Source organism: Oratosquilla oratoria, chromosome 39, assembly GCF_046742065.1.
Source record: "Oratosquilla oratoria isolate Oo_2021 chromosome 39, ASM4674206v1, whole genome shotgun sequence".
Taxonomy (NCBI): domain Eukaryota; kingdom Metazoa; phylum Arthropoda; class Malacostraca; order Stomatopoda; family Squillidae; genus Oratosquilla; species Oratosquilla oratoria.
Genome location: NC_134815.1, coordinates 8,866,357 through 8,888,146, shown reverse-complemented (window position 1 = coordinate 8,888,146; position 21,790 = coordinate 8,866,357). Strand labels below are relative to the sequence as shown.

General features: G+C 40.3%; 1 protein-coding gene across 4 annotated transcripts; it reads left to right on the top strand.

Moving 5' to 3' along the window:
• The first annotated feature begins 2,032 nt into the window (after positions 1-2,032).
• On the top strand, positions 2,033-19,938 carry LOC143020281 (uncharacterized). Of its 4 annotated transcripts, none has more exons than XM_076176522.1 (6): positions 2,033-2,178; positions 5,386-5,496; positions 5,602-5,791; positions 7,456-7,538; positions 7,887-7,969; positions 10,879-19,938. In XM_076176522.1, the coding sequence occupies exons 2-6, from the start codon at positions 5,404-5,406 to the stop codon at positions 11,222-11,224; spliced, it is 795 nt and encodes a 264-aa protein (XP_076032637.1). In that variant the 5' UTR covers positions 2,033-2,178; positions 5,386-5,403; the 3' UTR covers positions 11,225-19,938. The 4 variants fall into 4 exon arrangements, with proteins under 4 accessions (XP_076032637.1, XP_076032633.1, XP_076032636.1 ...); XM_076176518.1 differs by having other exon boundaries at positions 7,887-8,060; XM_076176521.1 differs by having other exon boundaries at positions 2,058-2,134; positions 7,887-8,060.
• The last annotated feature ends 1,852 nt before the right edge of the window (positions 19,939-21,790 follow it).

Genomic DNA, 21,790 nt, shown 5'->3' with positions numbered 1-21,790 from the left:
TGATGACCTCACTGATGTCTTCAAGTACGAACTATGCAGTTACCCACCAGCACTGTTTCAGACCATTGATATCCTGCTTGAGGCCGACAAGCCAGCGCTAGCCGAGGCCATTTGGAAACAACTCCCCCTTGCCGTTCGCAACACAGTTCTGCCACAGAATGTGTAATATGTTCTGGATGGTGGGGCACTGCTACATAGAATTCCTTGGAATTTTGGCGAGACCTATGAAGGAATCTCCAGTCACTACATACAATATGTTGGAGACAGGTATGGTAACGCTGTCATAGTGTTTGATGGATATGTGAACGCACCCTCCACCAAAGATGTAGCGTTCGATCTCACAGCAGTCCCCTTGTCAACTTCACAAAGGACATGGTATGTACTATGAAGAAAGATGACTTCCTTGCCAACCAAACAAATAAACAAAGCTTCATCAATCTACTGAGTGATGACCTTCAACGGCAGCACAACGATGTTCTTCATGCCAGGGCAGATGCAGATGTCCTCATAGTGGAGACAGCCATTGCATGTGCAAACACCAAGGACACCGTGGTAGTTGGAGATGACACCGATCTTCTTGTTTTCCTGTGTAGTCGTGCAGGGCCCACATCACACAACCTGTTCTTCCGACCTGAGCCTAAGCTGACGTCAAGGAGGCAAGCAAGATGTTGGAATATCGAGCAAGTACAAAAGACACTTGGACGCCATGTGTGTGACAAGCTTCTTGTGGCACATGGACTCCTGGGTTGTGATACCACGTCAAGACTGTACTCAATTGGCAAATCAGCAGCTTTGAAGAAGCTGAACTCCAGTGCGTATTTCTCTGGGCTTTTGGCAACGTTCAACACTCCTGGAGCGTCGAAAGAGGATTTCATGACAGCTGGAGAGAATGCCCTGGTTTGCTTGTACAATGGTCAGCCCGGGGAAACACTGGACATACTGAGGCTTCAACGCTTCTGCCAGAAGGTTTCAACAAGCACTGTCAGGGTTGAGCCTCGTACCCTGCCCCCTGCATCAGCATCTGCAAAGCAACATTGCCTACGGGTGTATGTTCAGGTTCAGCAGTGGCAAGGAGTTGGCATGGATGCCAATGGTTGGGGATGGGCTATCCGTGACGAGAGAATGGTTCCCTTTATGACCGAGATGAAGCCTGCTCCAGATTACCTGCTACATGCCATCCACTGTGGCTGCAATACAGACTGCAGCACCCGACGATGCAGCTGTCGCAAGTACAACCTGGAATGCTCTTCCGCCTGCAGTGAATGCAAAGGACTTCACTGTTCTAATGTGACCTTGCCAGAACCAGAAAGTGATCCAGAAGAAGAATGCGCTCTTGCTGGTCCTGAAGATGAATAAACATTTGTCAATGTGGTCTAGTACATGGAGATGTCTTGGCAACATGATTAGACTTGACTCTCAGTTCATTCAACTCTTGATTCTTGGCCATGGTCATCTTAATTTAGCTAAGGTGAATGCCGGTGTTGTAATGTAACATGTATACAGTTGTTTGTCTAGAATATACACTGAAAATTTTATGCAGATTTTCTCTTAAAACCTCTTAACGATAGCAAAATTTGGGAATGTTCCAATGCTTCGATTTTCCTTGATTTTTAGTATGTCATTCTCCACTGAATTTGACAGTGAAAAATGCACGTTTCATTACTATTACAATTTGTGGTGGGTTCGACCCAAAAATGGCGTCTATTCCCGCAAAATACAACTAGGTAGGTAAAGTTACATATCATTGCATTTGTATGTTAGTTAACTTTTGTTGTTTATGAAAAAAAAAGTATTCATTAAATACCTCACAAAAACAAGTGAAACGAGTGAAATTGGCTTCCAACAATATTTTTTACAGAATGTATAATTTTTTCATAACTACCACAATTCCAAACATACATGTGAGTATGATGTATATAATCTAATATTTCCTATAAGTTTCAGTGGTATATGATAGAATGAAAAAAGGAAGTTTAATTTACACCTCTGAGATACGACAGTTTTAGGTTTAAATCGAATATTTTCGCTTGAAGTGAATAGTTGATAACGAATCACGTAAACAGACAATGAAACAGGCCATTAATAACTGTGGTGTTTGATTTGATTTTTTATTTTATGGTGTTTGGTAGACATTGTGCGTGTTCTCTTTTCATTATAAAACTCGAAAATATTTGGTTGGTAAGTACTATGGTTGCTGAATTTAGGAGAATTAATTAGTCATCGTCCAAAATGACATTCGAAGCCACTGTCAAAGTAGACGACATAGACCTTGGTAATTGGTTAACTGTTTTTAAGCACTGCGTAGTCGTACTATCCAAACTGGGTGCGTATAATAAGCTGTATGCCATTAAGCAGGAATACGTTTAACTTTGGCTTGTGATCGGGCTCCCAGGCTTTCGGGTATTTCAGGTCCTCAATAGAACTTCATTCTTTCATTCCATACAGTTGTCTAACCCCTATAGTGATTATTAATAATAATAGACTGCAGTACACAGCCCTATTTTCATTTTGAGGGTCTTCTGAAGAATTCTTTTCACATTTTGTTTTAATTTTTATTTTCATTCCATAAAAAGGAATTCATGGGCCCATGGGATTTAGCTTAGCCATATTTAAGTTATTATGGCTTAGCCATTGGTAAAATTCCAAAATCATGCAAGCACAAATATTTAACATGGAACTTACATTGTCCAATAGCTTCTAACTTAATTTAAGCTAACCCAACCTAACCTGATTTAACTTACCCTACCATAACCATTCCATAGAAAAAAATAGAGATTTCACATGTTAAAAATAAGTGAAAATGTGTTTGCTTGATACTGGAAGAGCCCGGCTATTGAGTGCATGCTATATCATATTTATATATCAACTTTTAGGAGGTGACAATTGCTGTTAAACGTAAAGAGATGATATGGTAAGTTTTTAGAAGTGCACACCTATTCGATATAGCAATAGGAAATTGGTTATTAATTTTGTAAATTATTATATATGAATGTATAATATACGATTTTCTTGGTGGAAATCAGTAAAAGAAAAGTTGCTAAAACTGGTTTATTAATGAACGAATGACATGCCATGTTTGTTTTGATAGATGCTGAGGTTGAAGAAATGAAAGTATGATAAATTCATCAATTCTAACCTAACCTATCTAATGTAACCTAAATAACCAAACCTATATTTAGTAATTTGGTACTTCAAATTCTAAAAATCATCTGGGTCATCGTCATTGTTGTCATAGATTCTGATGGCCTGATTATTATTGTACCTCGGGCAATGAACAGATAACAGCAGAACCCTGTGTTCTCTCAAAAAGTCCAATGAAATCCTATTGTCTTATTAATGTCATCTGGAATTGGAGAACACCTTGTCCACAATGTGAAAGCCATTGTCTAATTTACAGTGACTGGACTAGACAGATGACAACATGGCGTCTGGACTGTATCCTAGCGGCTTCATTCGTTAGTAGATTTGATTGCATCAAGGTTTTTTTGTTATTTGTTTCTGCCGAGAAAACCGCATATTCATGTAGTATTATAAGTATAATTTACAATATTAGTATTTAATTTTCTAACGCTTTATCACATAGGTGTGCACAACTAAAATAATATTAATGATATTTTTTATCATTATTTACCTTTCTGAAACCCTCACTTTGGTTAGATTACATAACTAGGCTATTATAGGTTAGGATAGGATAGGTATTGCCAAAAATTGGATAGGATTATCATAATCCCATAATACTGATGGTAGTAAGGTACGGTAGTGTTGAATGTATGATGGAATACTCAGATTAAAGTCATTTTATGGTGTTAGATGTGTGTGTTATGTTCAGCAGTCATAAGTTGCTGAATGATTAGAGATATAGAATATTAGAATAGTATTGGAAATAACCAGTTACTGAGGATATCAAATGTGAAATGGTTTGTGGTTAAATACCCTATGTGGTACACTCAGGTTTCAAAATTTGACAGAGTTAGGCCAGTTTTTGAGGCATCGGAATGTTATTTTTTTAAATGCAAATCACCTCCATCTTAAAACAAACTGTTTACTAAGATAGAGGTGATTTGTGTTCTGATGCCTTGAAAACTGCCCTAACCCTGTCGAATTTCGAGATCCCAGTGTACAAATGGCAGCATAGGTGTAAATATTGGCACAAATCACAATGATCCCATAAATGTGCAAAAACTTAATAGCAGTACAGTAATGAGTGCCAACTAGTAGTTTCAAAACAAGGCCTACAAATATTGCTCACAAGTATTATAATATGTCAGTCAAGAGTTTATGATGCAAATGAGATTTGTTTATTATTCTTGGGTCTGTACATAGATTCAAAATTATTGGTTGTGATCCATTATAAAAGTACCAGGAATACTGTATTGTGAATGATAGTCACACAGTTTGCTGAAAGTAATTTTAGCATGTAGGTCAAGAATCAGTTTTTGGTGTAAAACATGTAAGGGTTGGCTATACAATAAGTGCATTGAGCTATAAGTGACCAAATTGCACAGTTTGCAAATACAGGGAAGAAATTTGCCTCTCAACACTGTACATATAAAAAAAATACTGTAAATGACTATGCCAGTCTTTGCTCTGAGATATCTACAGCATTGGTCAATCAGAATTTAATACTAGGTTTAAGAAAAGTTTTGCGTCTCCAAATAAGGATCTGTGGAAGAAAATTAAGAGTACTCATGAAATATATAGTATTTTGGAAGCTGAATTTTTTGTGTAGATGTTTATGGGTCAAAGCAAAACAATTATATTGTTTTCTAGGTAAATTTTTAGAAGTGCACACCTTTGTGATATAGCAATAGAAAATTAAATACTAATTTTGTAAATTATAGTTTATCAATGTAATATATGTTATTCTTGGCAGAAATTCATAATAGAAAAGGTTGCTAAATCTATAAACAGACAAACATAGCCACTTTGGTTGTTTTAGATGCCATCTTTGTTTTGGTAGATGTGGAGGCTGAAGAAATTAAAGTATGATAAATTTGTCTATTCTAACCCTACCCAACCTAACCTAACCTAACCTGCATTTAGTAATGCAGTACCTGTAATTCTAGAGGTCATCAGGGTCATAGCTATCATTTCCAACCTCTGAATCTATCAAAACAAAGATAGCGTCTAAAGGAGTCGAAGCATCTTCATTCATTTGTCGATAGGTTTTAGCAACATTTTCTGATATTGATTTCTGCCAAGAAAAATATTTATGACATGATGTATTATAATCTACAATATTAATATTTAATTTTCTAATGCTGTACTGCATAGGTGTGCACCTCTAAAAAAATGTTTTTTTTTTGTTTGTTACTTAATATAAACCATTGTTGTGCTCTTGTAATGTTTCAGTAATTATATATTCATATATCCTTTGGTTTCCAGATTTAGTGTGATTATACCATGGCAGCCTTCTTTGAGGGATGTCGAGTCCAGTCATGTTGTGGCTACTGGTCTATACGAACAGGAACACTCATCATTGGAATCATATTTATGGTGCATTACATGTGAAAATATAAGTAATGTAGATATTGACATTTCAGTGATTGGATGTTTAACAAACTGCAGTGAACTGGTTATAGTATTTGTGAAATTTTGCAGATTTCAACTATCTTGGCACTGTCTAAGTACATAGTTACAATGATCATCATCGAGACTCATTGGCAGTTCTGTCAGCAAAAGGCAAACAAGGATGATTCTGATGAGTTAGCAGAAAATCAAGAATTTCCTGTGCCTGGGTTAGAAAACTTAACTTTGATGAAATGTAAAGATTTCCATCGTATTGTCTCTTGTAAGTATCCAAACAGTGGAATCTCTCAGTACCTTGTTTGTATTTTCTATATGTTGAAGATCCCAAACTTGACTCTCTTAAAGTTATAATGTTCTCAAACTTTGCATGCATTGAGCTTTATCCAGTTCTATCACAAATTATTCATTTCTTGGCAATGATAATGTAGTTTGCTCACCAGCTTGTTTGTTGTGGTGGCATGTGTGATACTGTAAAGTTCCTGTCAATGTCTCAGAGTTGTAGTTCCTTTCTAAACTGCTCTGTATCCTCAAGATCTTTCATCTTATGTAAAAAAATAATTATTCAATTGGTCTGTTGGCCCTGTTCTCCCTTGCTCTTGCAGGTCATCATAATAAAACAACAGGGCAGGACTCACAGTAATGGGTATAAACTGGACAAATTTAGATTTAAGAAGGAAATAGGCAAGAATTGGTTTACAAATAGGGTGGTCGATGAATGGAATAAACTTAGTAACCATGTAGTAAGCGCTGAAACTATCAGTTTTAAAAAACGATTAGACAACTTTATGGATGGGGATGACAGGTGGTGATGGATACGGAGCTGCCTAGTGTAGGCCTTATGGTCTTTTGCAGTCTCCTTTATTTCTTATGTTCTTATGTAAGAACTGTGGTGTTCAGGTAAGTGGCATCAGCCTTTGGGTGGGTCTTACATTGAGAACTGAAAAAGAATATCAATGGTACTGGGCAATGGTTCAGACATTGGTGAGATTAAAGAAGTACTCACGAATTAAGTATGTGGTTAGGGGAGCAAAACCAGCGAAAATTAAGTTTGTAACAATCCACAGTGAATGAGGTAATCAGTAAAACATGGGGATTTGTTGGCACCAGTAAGTTTAAAGGTGTCTGGGTAAAAAGGAGATACATGAAAGGATGAAAGATGAAAAATTAAGTATCTAGATTGATGATGAATGGATAGAAAAAGAGACAAAGAAGTTCTGTTGGAAAGAAGTGAGAAGACAGAAATTAAGGATGTAGTATCAAAAGGATGTTTTGGGGAGTGGTAGATCAGAAATTATGGAAATGGTGTCCACAGATAAAGGAAGATTTTGTCAATCCATTGCCCCAGATGGCACCTGCAGAAGACCTATAGCATCTAGCTTGTCAGCCATAGCCACGAGTTCAGCCCATAAATTATTCAGAAAAGAGATTTTGTGTTGTTTTCTGTATAAGCTGAGTGTAGGACAGTGTAAAATGTGTCTTATATCTTCTGTGTGGTGATTGCATCATGGTCAGTTGGAGTCTGTTGCCAGGGAAGATCTGTGTTGGCACTGTTTTAATGAAAGGAGGTGACCTATATTTAGGCATGCCTCTGTAGTTAATCTTAGGGGTGATTTCTCAGTTGGATATTGTAGTAAGGATTTATGAAGCTATTATTTGTGTGAATTGTTTATCCTACCTCCTTTCTATATTTGCTTAATTATTCTTCTTGTGCTCGTGACTATTGTCACTGTAATTTGTTGCACCTGCAATCATTATACATCTTAAATGTGTTGTAGCATGATAATTTTTATGACAGTCGCATGTAGGATTCGAACCCACTGCTTTCGGCAATGCAACTGTCATAAAAATGATCAGATTAATGTCACTGTTACTAGCAAATTTCTCTCAGTGTTGTAGCATATTAATTTAAAAATTTTTACATTTCAGATCGTTTGTTGTTTTATGTTGGAATAATGATGTACACAGTTCAGCTTATTCTTACCTCCCTTATGATTCATGGGGCAAAAAATGTGAGTGATACAATGTCTCCTTGATGTTTCTGTTTGCAAATCTCTTAATTTTTTTTCAGCTTCAACATAAATATATGTTTGAGAATAGGTATATCAGTCTAAGCTTTGATTAACTTGTCAAATACCTCTTATTCAATAGATCAAACATTTCATGAAATAAAAAAGTTAGGTTGCATGTCATTGTACTTGGAAGACTGATGAAAGAACTGAATAGCTGGTTAGGCCAAATCATGATTTACATTCTCCTTGGGCTGCAGATTTCTAGTAAAAAAAAAAAAAAAAAAAAAAATCAAAGGAAAAAATGAGTGAATGTGGATAACATAGAATTGATCCTTTCTTTTGATATAGGGCAAACCAAAGATGATGTCTCCGTGGCTGCTATGGACACTCATGTACATCTCGTATGGCATACTTAACATGGTTTTCAGCAGGCATGTTGGAGGTAGTGGTTTTGTGCAAATGTTCATCAGTGTGGGAATTCCTTTCTACTTCTTCTTGATTGTAAACTCTTACCACCTACAGGTCTGTATGAAATAAATTTTGTATTTGTTGTACATTGAATTCACTTTAATTATGAAATCATAGTTTACATTACTAGAATTCTGGATGTAGTCATCCCAAACATTCATATACCTTGATTTTTCCTATATACATACCATACCATACATATACCAAAGGCTTTTTCCCCCTTACAAGGGAGGTAGCCAAAAAACAAAGGCATAAACATCACACGCACACATTTCATCCCGAACATACTCCACTCCCCTCCACCCTCTTATCTTGGCACACCCTGGATTATGGGTCATCCCTGCATCTTGTCCACTGTCCTGGGTCAGAAGCAGTGTCGCAAGACACAGCACATCCACAGCAAGGCTGCTTCCCTCTCCATCTCCTCATGCATAGAAGGAGAAGACTGGGAGAAATCCCTTTGGACTGCGTCAATTTATTTCTCACATATACTCCCTCATCCCCCATCCTCCACCCACTCCCCCTCATGCATCACAGCATCATCCATACAACCATTCTCCGTTCACCCCTATCTTCTGTCCTCTCCTGTCCTTACTTTTACCCACATTTATGTTTAACTTCTTCATTTTTCATAGAAAAAAAAAAATAGTCTTAGAACTTGGTCCCCCTCTCTCCAAACCATTTAGTTCCCTTCTTGAAATCCCTTACACCTGTGAAGGTGCAACCCCCGGGGGGTTGGTGCTTGGTCTGGACCAGGCCTGAAGTTTTCTTGTCAGTAGTTGTTAGTTACCTTTCGTCCACCGTATTACATATGAAGTGCTGACACCTGGTAACTGGTCCCCTCTCTCACCTCCACCCAGCCAGTGAAATAAAAACTTACACATCGATTCAACATAGATAACAGTCCAATGTTTCTTTCTGTGGAGCTATATGGGAAGGGCTGAGGGGAGTTGCTGATTGCTGCAGAGCTGTGAGTGTCCAGTGAATGAAGCTCAAGGCAACCATTATTATTATTCCTATAAAGAAAATTGATTCCTGTGAGGTGGCTAGGCATGGAATAGGAACTTAAGTTCCCGCAGTAGTTGCCAGACCTCCAAAGTGTTCCAGTGAGTCCTCCTTATATGGTAATTCTTTATCCGGTAAATTCGCAGTTATGGTATTTGGTAATTACTACCCTCAATTCTATTTACGGTAAGAAAAATTCACAGATATGGTATCCGCTCGTGTTTTGGAGGTAAAATTAGATATTTTGAAGAGGAAAGAGCAGGGAGAAGGTAGTATGTCTGCCATAAGTCGAAACTTGGGATTGGTATACGGTATTTTCAATTTGCGGTAAGGTTTTCAGGAACGCATATGTACTGTATAACGAGGACTTGCTGTACCCCCTTAATCCTTTCCCAAATCTCAGTAAATTATCTTGCAAGTTCTTGTTTTAATCATACATATACCAAGGGCTTTTCCCCCCATGTAAGGGAGGTAGCCAAAGTAAAAAAGCATACTTCCACTCCCCCCCCCCCTCATTTAACTTCTCTGGATTATGGGTCAACCCTGCATCTTGCCTATCATCCTGGGTCAGAAACAATGCAGCAAGACACAGCACATCCACAGCAAGGCCACTTCATTTAATTCACAATCCCCTCATGCAGTAACATTTAAGATGGGAGAAAGTCCTTTGGACTGCATCAAAATATTTACACATATCCACTCCCAAACCTCCCCTCCTATCCCTCACCCACTCCCTTCCATGCATCACAGTATCATTCATACACAGCCATTTTATGCTTACCCTTGTCTTCTGCCTTCTCCCTTCATTCCTCAACAGACATCTTCCTCTTGCTCAGTGCCCCTTTTACCCCATCCATCCATCTCATGGAATGGATGGGGAAGAGGAATGAGGAATAGACATTTGGGAATGGATGCGAAGAGGAGACTGTATGAAGGAGTGATTGTGCCAACAGCACTGTATGGGGCAGAAACGTGGAACATAAGAGAAGAAGAGAGAAGGAGTTTGAATGTGTTTGAGATGAGGTGTCTGAGAAGTATGGTGGGGGTTACTAGGCTGGATAAAGTGAGAAATGAGGAGGTGAGGAGGAGAACAGGGGTGAAAAAGGATTTGGGAGATAGGGTTGATGAAAGAATATTAGGATGGTTTGGACACATGGAAAGAATGAGTGAAGAAAGACTAGTAAAAGAGGTATGGAAGGCAGATGTGGAGGGAGTGAACATGAGGGGACGTCCTAGGATGGGGTGAAGGGGGCTTTGGGGAAGAGGGGAATGTCTGTTGAGGAAGGAAGGGAGAGGACGGAAGACAGAGGTGAGTGGAGAATGGTTGTATATGGATGATGTTGTGATTGCATGAGGAGGAATGGGCGGGGGGGTGGGGGTGGGGTAGTATGTGTGAGTAAATTTTGACGCAGCCCGAAGGGATTTCTCCCCGTCCTCTCCTTATATACAAGGGGGGACGGAGAGGGGGGGTCGCCGATTAAATGAAGCGGCCTTGCTGTGGATGTGCTGTGTCTTGCGACACTGCTTCTGACCCAGGGCGGTGGGCAGGGTGCAGGGATGACCCGTCATCCAGGAGGTGCTCAGATGAGAGGGAGGGTGGGAGGGGTGTGGAGTGTGTTTGGGGATGAAATGGGTGGGAGTGTTTTTATGCCTTTCCCTTTTTGGCTACCTCCCTTGGAAGGGGGAAAAAGCCTTGGTATATGTATGTATGTATGTATCCATCTCATCCTCATAACATTGATCATAACAACTTAATATCCATGTTGGTCAAGCATTTGCTCAATGATGAATTTATTCAATTTAATTTATTTCACATTGTTGGTGGAAATTCAGGTAATAAATACTGGAATTTTCTTTTTTCCCCAAGCTACGTGAAATCGGCTCGCAGTCTGTGGTGTCAGTCCTCGCTGTTACTCGCCCCAACCAAGAAATGCACGTCATTCTTCCAAGTGTGCCTGTGCATCACAAAGACGACCCGCCACCACCTTATTCATCCTTTGTTCCTGACTCCGACCCACCTCCGTACACGCCGTATCCGAACAACGGAGCTGTGGCCCGTTCCCCTTCGCCCAGTGCTACTGCTATTGAAATTCAGCCCTCATCGTCATCATCCGCAGCTGGCCGTGAACTATATGGAGCAACAGGAAGTATTCCCAGCCCTAGTGAGCCCCAGCCTGTTGTGCCAAAGCCTGCTCTTCCCCCAGCTTAGATGAGAAGGAGCTGTTACTTAATCTGGCAAATGGCAGAGTCCTTTGTATTTCTTTGAAACTCGTTGAATCTCCAGAATGTTGTTTCAAGAGTGAATTATGAGTGCGGATAAGTCAGAGGAGTATTTGAAACCACCATGGGGTTCCTTCAGATATTATTGAAAAACATTCCAGCGAGCTAACCTCATTCCCCTGATAATTTATAATGTTTGGATAAGATGGGATAAAAGATTCGAGTCCATTGTGCTCAGTGTTGTGTATCTGTCCGTTATGTAGATATAACTGGGAACAGGGTTGTGGAGGATGTGGGCAATAGCCATTATAGAAGCAAGATTTTATGTCATTGATTTGGTTTTATGTGTCATATCTGAATGCTATGCACTTCAAGTTAGTGAAAAGGGTTCTTAAGATCTCTGACCTATATTACCATTTAAATTATAGTTAGTAGGAAGCTCGCTGGCTGAGTGGGTTAGGGCGTCGTTACTTGCGGCGAAGGTTGAGGTGAGGGCGGTTTGAATCCTGCCACAGGCAAAGTTGAACCAAGGGCATGGTTCATCAAATTCCACGCTACAAAGCCCCCTGTGACGGGCACCGTCCTAGCCTCCCGATAGGGGGGAGTGTGTGACGTTAAACCATATCATCATCATATCAGCAGTGGAGTGGGGGTAAAACAGCTTTGTCTGTTAGGCCCTGCTGTGGGAAAGTTGTATCTCACTGCACTACTTTTGCCCTAAGTAATATGGTAGAGAACAGAACATCCCCTTATCCACAAGGTGCTGAAGTGGGAAGGATAGTTGAATGGGTTTTATTTATTTTTTTGATGTGTGTGCTTTGACTCGACCATTCCCTTTGCTAGTTAGGAAAGGGCATTTAGTAAATATACATAGAGGGAGTACCTACAGTAATTTATCAAGAAACCACACAATGACCTTGTCACATGCCTTAACCCCATTCAATATGTGATCTCCCACTAATGCTTTAGAAGCATCTTGGACAGAGGTTTCTGGGCCTGATACAAAGACCAGGCATTGGACCCTTGGGACTTCACCTCCTTGTGGAGATTGGGATAATGTGATGGTTTTGGAGCTGGTGCTCTTCTCAAAATGGTGCCAGTAATCTACTTGATCTGGGTGCAACAGTAATCACATAAAACACGTGAATAATGATATCTTGCTTGAAACCACGAGGAAATCAAAGATTGGAATACTGAACGTTTTCGTCTATTTAAGACATAATTTTTTTTTTTATCTGGGTAGCCTACATCTTCCTCCTGGTCTTTGGGGTGACAGCATGCACATCCAGCATTACAGTATTGAAACCGCATCAACACAGACTTGGCTTGGCCAGAGAACCAGACTGTCCCAGATATGTCCACCACACAGAGGACATAGAGACCCTCATTCTGCAATATCCAACAACAACAACCCGTAGACAATAACATGTATTTCTTCTCTGGGTGACTTATGGGCCCTCCCGGTCACTGTAGGTGGTTACCTCGGTAGCTGTGAGTCTCCTGCAGGGGGAAACCTGGGGCAGTGAATGGATTGGGCTGAGGTTGTGTGATATCATGAGTGTTAATGATAAATTAGCTGACTTGGTACATTCCATGGTTCCCTATGCTATGCTCCATTGATGCATGTATTACTGTATATATGTGTTCACATTAATATATGTGTGTATGTTTACCTCCCTTATAAAAGGGAGGAAGCCCTTGGTATATTGATAGACTGAGATGTTTACCTGTGGATAAAACTGTATAGATCTTGTCCTTGCAGGTATTACGTACTTGAGGGGGAAAGGTTCTTTGGTAAATGGTACATACCTGGTACACAGCAAACAGTCAGCGCGGATTGCGTACTTGGGAAATATGTGCGAAAAATTTTGATGAAATTATTTTAAGAATTACAAAAAATGATTAAACATGCCGTCAATGCTACCTCCTGATGGGGGAAGCCCTTGGCCTTGATGACCTGCTGGAGTCTCTTGGGGACAGAATTGGCCAAATTCTGACAGTGGGAAGCGGAAATTTCCTCCTACACTTTCTGGATGGCTATCTCAAGCTTGGGAACTGTAGACGTGACCTCCTGACAAAGGTAGGCCTTCATGATGTCCCATAAGTTTTCTATGGGGGAAATATCGGGTGACTGCCCAGGGCAGTCCTCTATGTAGTTGACTTCACTATCACTGAGCATTTTTTTGGCTGCCCTTGAGGTATGGCAAGGGACATGGTCCTGCTGAAGGATATCATACTCAGTTTTCACAAAACACTCCTCTAAATTCTCCAGCAGAAGGTTAATATAGCACTCAGAGTTGACAGTCTGGCCCTTAGGGAGTATTACAGGGTTCCCCAAACCACCATAGCCAAGGGTGCCCTACACCATAAGATAGGGCGGGTGCTTAACGCTTGTCACCATCAAGCGTGGGTCACACACTGACATGGTAAGAGTTCCACACCTTCATTTCCTTTCTTTCACTTATACAAAAGGTTGCTTCGTCAGTCCAAAGGACCTTATGCCACTGAATAAGTTCTCAGCCTTTATGATCCACTTTCGAGTAATTTAACAGCTTCTGAATATTTTCCTGAATTATCCTGATGGAGATGTCACTGAGAAACTTAGGGTTCTTTTCCTTTAGTTCCTTTGCAGTTGTAGAAGGGTTAAGGTCCAACTGACATTTTACAAGCTTTAATGCCTTCGGGGAAATCTTTAGGGCTTTGACCCCCGGCATGTTTGTTGTGTGTGTGTGGGGGGGGGGGCATGGTATCAACCCCTCCACCCATGCACCATTTTGTTAGGAGTTGGGACACAGTACACTCAGTCACACCCATTGCCTTGGCTATTTCTCGATTATTCTTTCCCATTTTGTGTAGTTCAATCACTTTCGTAATGTTATCACGTGGAGCGACAAAGATGGCCCCAACACTTTCAAACTTAACATATGAACAAAGATTGGCCAAACTGGAATTGCCAACCCTGGAACAAAGAAGAGAACGAGGGGACCTACTAGCCATCTGTAGGATTATGAAAAGCAAGGAACGCCTTGATAGAGAGGACTTATTAAAGTGGGACAGAGGAAAAACAAGAGGACATGCAATGAAACTCATAAAGGACAGCTACAGAAGAGACCTGAAAAAGAATAGCTTCCCATACAGAGTGATAGATATCTGGAACAAACTGGACAAAAAAATAGTGTGTGCAAACACCATACAAGAATTTAAGAACAAACTTGATCTTGGGAGATACAAAAACGGGTCACCATGAGTTTAGCTCCCCTTCCCGTAAAATACAACTAGGTAAAATACACACACAATACCCGATTGGAATATGTGATGATAGTGTGGCCCTTTTTGTAAGGTGGAAGATGTAAACAAGATTGAGAGAATGTGGAGGGCAGTGTCCAGATTAGTTCTGAGCCTTGCCAGTAAGATGAATGAAGAGAAATTGAAATCATTGGGCTTGATGGTATGTTTAGGGTAATAATTCTATCTGTCTACTGTATATACTGAGGGCATCTTCCCCCTTATAAAGTTGATAGCGAAGTCAAAGGCATACATCCTTTCCACTCCCATCCACCACCCTTATCTTTGCTCCTCGTGGATGAAGGATCCTCCCTGTCTCCTGCCCACTGCCTGGGTGGGAAATGGAGCAAGACACAGCACATCCACAGCAGTGCCATTTCATTTGTATGGTGACCCCTTCTTGTGGAAAATAGAGAAGACAGGGAGATCCTTTGTTGTGTGTCAAAATATCATCCAAATTTGATGCAGGTTGAAAGGGAATGGATAAAACTGATGGTGGATAGTATTATCTGAGGTAGGGAAGAGTTGCAAAGTAATGAAATGAAGAAAAGTCTAAAAAATGTTCAGAAATACAGATACATGAATCGTGAAATAGCATAGATTCTAATGTAGCCTGAGCTTAATCATTAAGGTATTTCAAAGCTACATATGAAAGTTTGAGAAAAAGAAATTGGAATCCCATAGAATTCTTTCCTATATATTACAGTTAAGTAAATACACAATGAAGATCAAATGAGGTAGAGTCCATGTGAATCAGAAAAGAGAAAAAGACTGAGAAAGCAAAAGAGGATAAAGTAAAGATGGACATACATACATACATATACCAAGGCTTTTTCCCCTTTACTAGGGAGGTAGCCAAAAAGGAAAAGGCATAAAATCATTCCCACCCATTCCATCCCTGAAAACACTCCACACCCCTCCACCCTCCCTCCCATCTTAGCACCTCCTTGATGACGGGTCATCCCTGCACCCTGTCCACTGCTTTGGGTCAGAAGCAGTGTCGCAAGACACAGCACATCCACAGCAAGGCCGCTTCATTAAATCAGTGACCCCCCCCTCTCCGTCCCCCCATATAAAGGAGAGGACGGGGAGAAATCCCTTCGGGCTGCGTCAAAATTTTGCTCACACACACTACCTCACCCCCATCCCCCCGTCCATTCCACCTCATGCATCACAACATCTTCCATATACAACCATTCTCCATTCACCCCTGTCTTCTGTCCTCTCCCTTCCTTCCTCAACAGACATTCCCCTCTTCCCCAAAGCCCCCTTCACCCCATCCATCCATCTCATCCTAGGACGTCCCCTCATGTTCACTCCCTCCACATCTGCCTTCCATACCTCCTTTACTAGTCTTTCTTCACTCATTCTTTCCATGTGTCCAAACCATCCTAATACTCTTTCATCAACCCTATCTCCCAACTCCATTTCCACCCCTGTTTTCCTCCTCACCTCATTTCTCACTCTCTAGCCTAGTAACCCCCATCATACTTCTCAGACACTTCATCTCAAACACATTCAAGCTCCTTCTCTCTTCCTCTCTTATGTTCCATGTTTCTGCTCCATACAGTGCTGTTGGCACAATCACTCCTTCATACAGTCTCCTCTTCGCATCCATTCCCAAATATCTATTCCTCATTACACTTTTTAATCCACCAAGGCATTTGCTTGTTTCTCTCAATCTACATTCTACCTCCACCTTAACTCCACCTTTTCCTGCCACATTTGCAACCAAGTATCTAAAACTATCCACTTCCTCCAGTCGCTCTCCCTTAATGCTCACTTCCAGATTACTGCCACTTTCACCCCTTGTACATCTCATCACCTTACTTTTACCCACATTTATCTTCAGCTTTGTTCTATCACACACTCTCCCAAACTCTGTCACCAACTTCCTCAATCCCTCCTCCGATCCTACCACAAGCGCAGTGTCGTCCGCAAACAACAGCTGGCTCACCTCCCACTTTTCTCCATGTTCTTTAACCATCTCCAATCCCTGACCCACCACCCTTGCATTTACCTCTCGCACCACCCCATCCATGTATAAGTTGAACAGCCAGGGTGACATAACGCATCCTTGACGAAATCCCACCTTTACCTCAAACCACTCACTCTCTTCATTTCTAATCCTGACACAAGCTCTACTACTCTCATAAAAACTCTTGACAGCTCCGAGAAGCTTTCCTCCTATCCCGTATATCCGCACAACCTCCCACAGTGCCTTACTGTCTACCCTGTCGTAAGCCTTTTCCAGATCCATAAAGGCCCAAAAAAATCCTTCCCCTTTCCTATAGCTTTCTCACATATCTGTCTTACCACAAAAATCTGATCTACACAACCTCTACCTGTCCTAAATCCACACTGTTCCTCACCCTCTGTTCCTCTCCTAATCCTCTCAATCAAGATCCTCCCATAAGCCTTCCCAACTACACTTAACAAGCTAATCCCTCTGAAACTACTACATTCACACTTGTCCCCCTTTCCCTTGTAAAGTGGAACTATACAAGCACTCTCCAGTCCTCCGGCACTCTACCTTCTCTCCAGCAAACATTAAATAACCTCATCAACCAGTCCACCATCACTGTACCTCCTTTTTTAAGACATTCTGCATGGCATCCATCTAGACCAGGTGCCTTACCTGCTTTCATCATCTTAATTGCTGCCTTCACTTCATCCATGAAGATGAACAAATTAAACTTAGGAGGTCATGGAGTACGAGAGGAAGGAAGGAAAAGAAAACGAGAAATTTAGTGTGTGTTGAGGAATAGAGAAACATTTGTTAGAGATGTAAGTGAAAATGTACATGTGTTAAGACATATCAATATATACCAAGAGCTTTTTCAATAGACATGTCAGCAACTGCCACTTTCCTACACAATTAGAAGTCATGGGTCACTGGATTTGAATATGGGAATATCTATTTGTTTATTTATCAATATTATAATTTTTTTTTTTGCATCCAGCCTAGTTATGGACCAAAAGGTCTACTGTTGGTATGCTCCGCCTTTGTAATCCTTTGTAATAAGGGAGGTAGTCAAGTCAGAGGCATATACCTACTCCCACCCATTCCACTCCTGTCCACCATGTCCTGCCTCTCATCTTAGCTCCTCATGGATGACGGGTCATCCCTGTATCCTGCCCACTGCCCTAGGTCAGAAGCAATTTAGCAGGATACAGTATATCCATAGCAAGGCTACTTCACTTTATTGGCAACTCTCCCCCCCCCCCTCCGTCCCCTCATGGGCTGCGTCAAAATATCATTCACACATAATCATCCCCTACTTCACCCTTGCATAACAGTATCATCTAACACAGTCATTTTCCACTTATCCCTATCTCCTGCCTTCTCCCTTCCTTACTCAACAGACATTCCCCTCTTGTTCAATGCCCCCTTTACCCCATCCATCCATCTCATCCTCGGTTGTCCCCTAAAGTTCACTCCTTCCATCTCTGCCTTGCACATCTCATTTACTAATCTTTCTTCACTCATTCTTTCCATGTGTCCAAACCATCCCAATAATCTTTCATCAGCCCCATCTGCCATCCTAGTAACCCCTATCATACTTCTGAGGCATTTCCTCTCTGCCTCTCTTAAATTTCAAGTCTCTGCTCCATACAATGCTGTTGGCACAATCACTCCTTCATACAATCTCCTCTTTGCATTCATTCCCAGATGCCTATTTCTTGTAACACTTCTCTCAATCTACATTCTACCTCCACCTCCACTCCTCCCTTTCCTACCACATACAAACCCAAATACATAAAGCTATCCACTTCCTCTAGCCTCTCTCCTTTAAAACTTACTTTCAACTAGCTGCCATCCTCTACCCTTGTACATATTACCAACTTGCTTTTACCCACATTTACCTTCAACTTTCTCCTATTGTATACCTTCCCAAACTGTTACTAACTCCCTTAATCTCCCCTCTGACCCAGCCACGAGCGTAGTGTCTTCAACAAACAACAACTAACTCACCTCCCACTTTTCTCCATTTTCTTTGACCATCTCCAGTCCCCTGCCCATTACCTTCACTTTTACCTCCCACACCACCCCATCCATGTACACATTGAACAGCCATGGTGACATGATACATCCCTGATGCAGTCCCACCTTTACATGAAACCACTCTCCATTTCTCATTCTAATACAGACTCTACTGCTCTTGTAAAAACTCTTGACTGCTCTTAACAGCTTCCCCAGTCCCATATATCTGTAAAACCTCCCACAGCATCTTCCTGTCCACCCTGTCATAAGCCTTTTCCAAATCCATAAAGGCCCAAAAACCATCCTTACCTTTTCCTAAAACTTTCTCGCATACCTGCCTTACCACAAAAATATGATCCACACAACCCCTACTGTTCCTCACCAATTACTCCCTTTGTTGCTCTCCTAATCCTCTCAATCAAGACCCTCCCATTAGCCTTCCCAACTCCACTCATCCAAATGATCCCTCAGAAACTACTACACTCACATTTGTCCCCTTTTTCCCTGTAAAGCAGAACTGTACAGGGACTCCTCCAGGCCTCTGGCACTCTACCCTGATACACGGAAAAAATTAACATCATATCAATTGCATTAGTCAATAAGTGAGAGATGGAAGAGATTAAAGAAGTCTCTTAATTTGGACAGATATGAGGTTGGTGTGGCAAGACCAGTGAAAAGTTTAGGTTACAGTCTGTGGTGAACGAGAGAATCAGTAGAACTTGGAGGTTGGCAGACACAGCCAGATTTAGAAATGTTTGGATAAAGATGGACAGTGGAGGAGAAGAGAGCAAAAATTAGTGAATTAGTCTATCAACTTTGTATTTTCCTTCAGCTTTTCACACTAGGAGAACTGACAACTACTCCCGTCCTTGTGTTGCTACAAGTCGATGACATAGAAACGTCCCACAGTGATACAATACAGACAGCAGTCTAGTGTTTCTTTATGGGGAAATCTATGGGAGGGACCAAATACTGTTGCCAGTCATATTAGGCTGCAGGTTTCCAGTTGGTGAAACTTGAGGTTATTATTGTTATTATTCCTATTGAAATCATGTCAATTTTTCAATGTCCTTTAAGTGTTCTCTCCATTGCTGTTTGTTTTTCTTGTGTTACAAAATGGATGAATCCATCAACCCATTACAAATGTGAATCTTGTTGAGATGTGTAACAGTCATTTAGATAGATCATTTTATGTTTCTTGCTAAAAGCATCTTCAGCTTATAGATGCTGGTAATTGTGTCAAGGAATCTTGCAAGCAAAAAGTGGTCTTTCCCAAATACCAAATTTTATTCTGTGATTAAGAAGTTGTGGTTTTATTTATTATAATGAAATTTAGTGAACACATGGTCAACTAGTCATTAGAAATATTACTTTATCATTTGAAAGAGTTCTTGTAAGCAGTAAATGCAAATGCTTCTTTTGCATTATATATATATATATATACATATAATATATATATAAAAAATATATACCTACTGTAAGATATAAATGTATACTGTTAAATTATTAAAGTTGTATAAAATAAAATTCATTTGAATCTATTATATTTTTTTCATTTGCAGATTTATATTGCAGACAAAACAGGCATTATGAAAAAATTCATTCCACATTGACCAGTGGAAAGTGGCACAATTGTCCTAGATGTTTTTAAGAGTTGCAAATGTTCTCAATAGTAATGAGCTTGCAACATGTGCAAGAAATCCCAAGTTCAAATCCAGATGTGGACACAAAAATGGGGGCTGGTTGTAAAGATTCATTAGTGCGTGATTGAACTTTGTGGTGAAGTCATAGAGGTGGTGAAGGAGAAATTGAAGGAGGGCAGCTGAGAACGGACAAAATAAAAAATGACCTGCATTCTTCATTTAATTTGAGACCAGTCTCCAATCATTTGACGCGGGTTCATATTATAAACTAGTCAGGACACACACACTGTAAGGCAATTAGCCCACATTGGAACCATATGATTTTAATCTAGGTATGGTAATTAATTTGAAAATAATAGAACCCAGCAACCATTGCTCCTTTCCTTATGATAATAATAGTATATAAAAGTATAACAAATATTCAGGGGCAAAGTAATCATAACCAAAACTAGTGAAAGATGAAGTGTCAAAATAATGGGTGTAACAAACTAATGAACAGGAAAATTGTTTTTCACAACCTGAATGAGCAAGGTCTACTCAATGTTCCTTTCCATGGATCTGGATCATATATATATATAAATATATATATATATATATATATATATATATATATATATATACATTATATATATTTATATATATATATATATATATATATATATATATATATATTTATACAAATAGAATCTCTATTGATGGCAAATGTCAACTCAAATAATATATAAAACAGCTTAACTGAAAACTCCATGAGTGTATATATATATATATATATATACATATATATATATATATATACAGTATATATATATATATGAGTGGAAGGGCGGTGAGCTAAACACACAGAACAGTTGGAATTTTATTCACTGACGTTTCGTCCTTACCAGGACATTCTCAAAGTACATGTATTCACCATGGTGTTGGATCACGTGTTGGACTCGTGATCGACAACTATTTCCCTCCCAGAAGAATGCTCATAGCTCGTATATTGCCCATCTATGGGTAATGCTGTGACGACACACGCACATACACACAACTCCCCGCCCACGAGATCTGGAGTAACGACTCGCAGCGCATTGATACTGAAATTATTTTCGCCCTGGGCGGGATTCGAACCCGGATCACCGCAGCAGCAGCCGGGAACTCTACCACTGCGCCATCGAGTTGTGTGTATGTGTGTGACATACGCTATCAATACACGATATAGGCCCATGGTTGTTTGTTTCAACGATAAATTATATTTTAAAAGGTACTTGTGCATTTCCTAATTACCTACGTTCCATACTCCAACAATAAGTCGTTTAATTAACTTAATGTAAATCATGAGAAACATAAAGGCTATATTCAGCAACCTCGGTATCCTGGGTTGCCGTGAGCTGATTGCCCCCTGGTAGAGGCTAAACTAGCACGGGGTTTACCCTGCGCAGGCCCGAAAAGCGGCTCGTAAGCGCATCATTAGCCCCGCCCCTCACGCATGTCTTAGGGGTAGCCAACACTTTAACCCAATAGGACAATAATATTTATTTCTATGTAGGCAAACACTTCCCTTGTTCATGCATGCACACCTAATTTTTGATAACAGATGAACACGATTGTACATTTGTTTTCTACCTTTTGGAGTAAATGATGGCGCACTTGTTAATGCATCT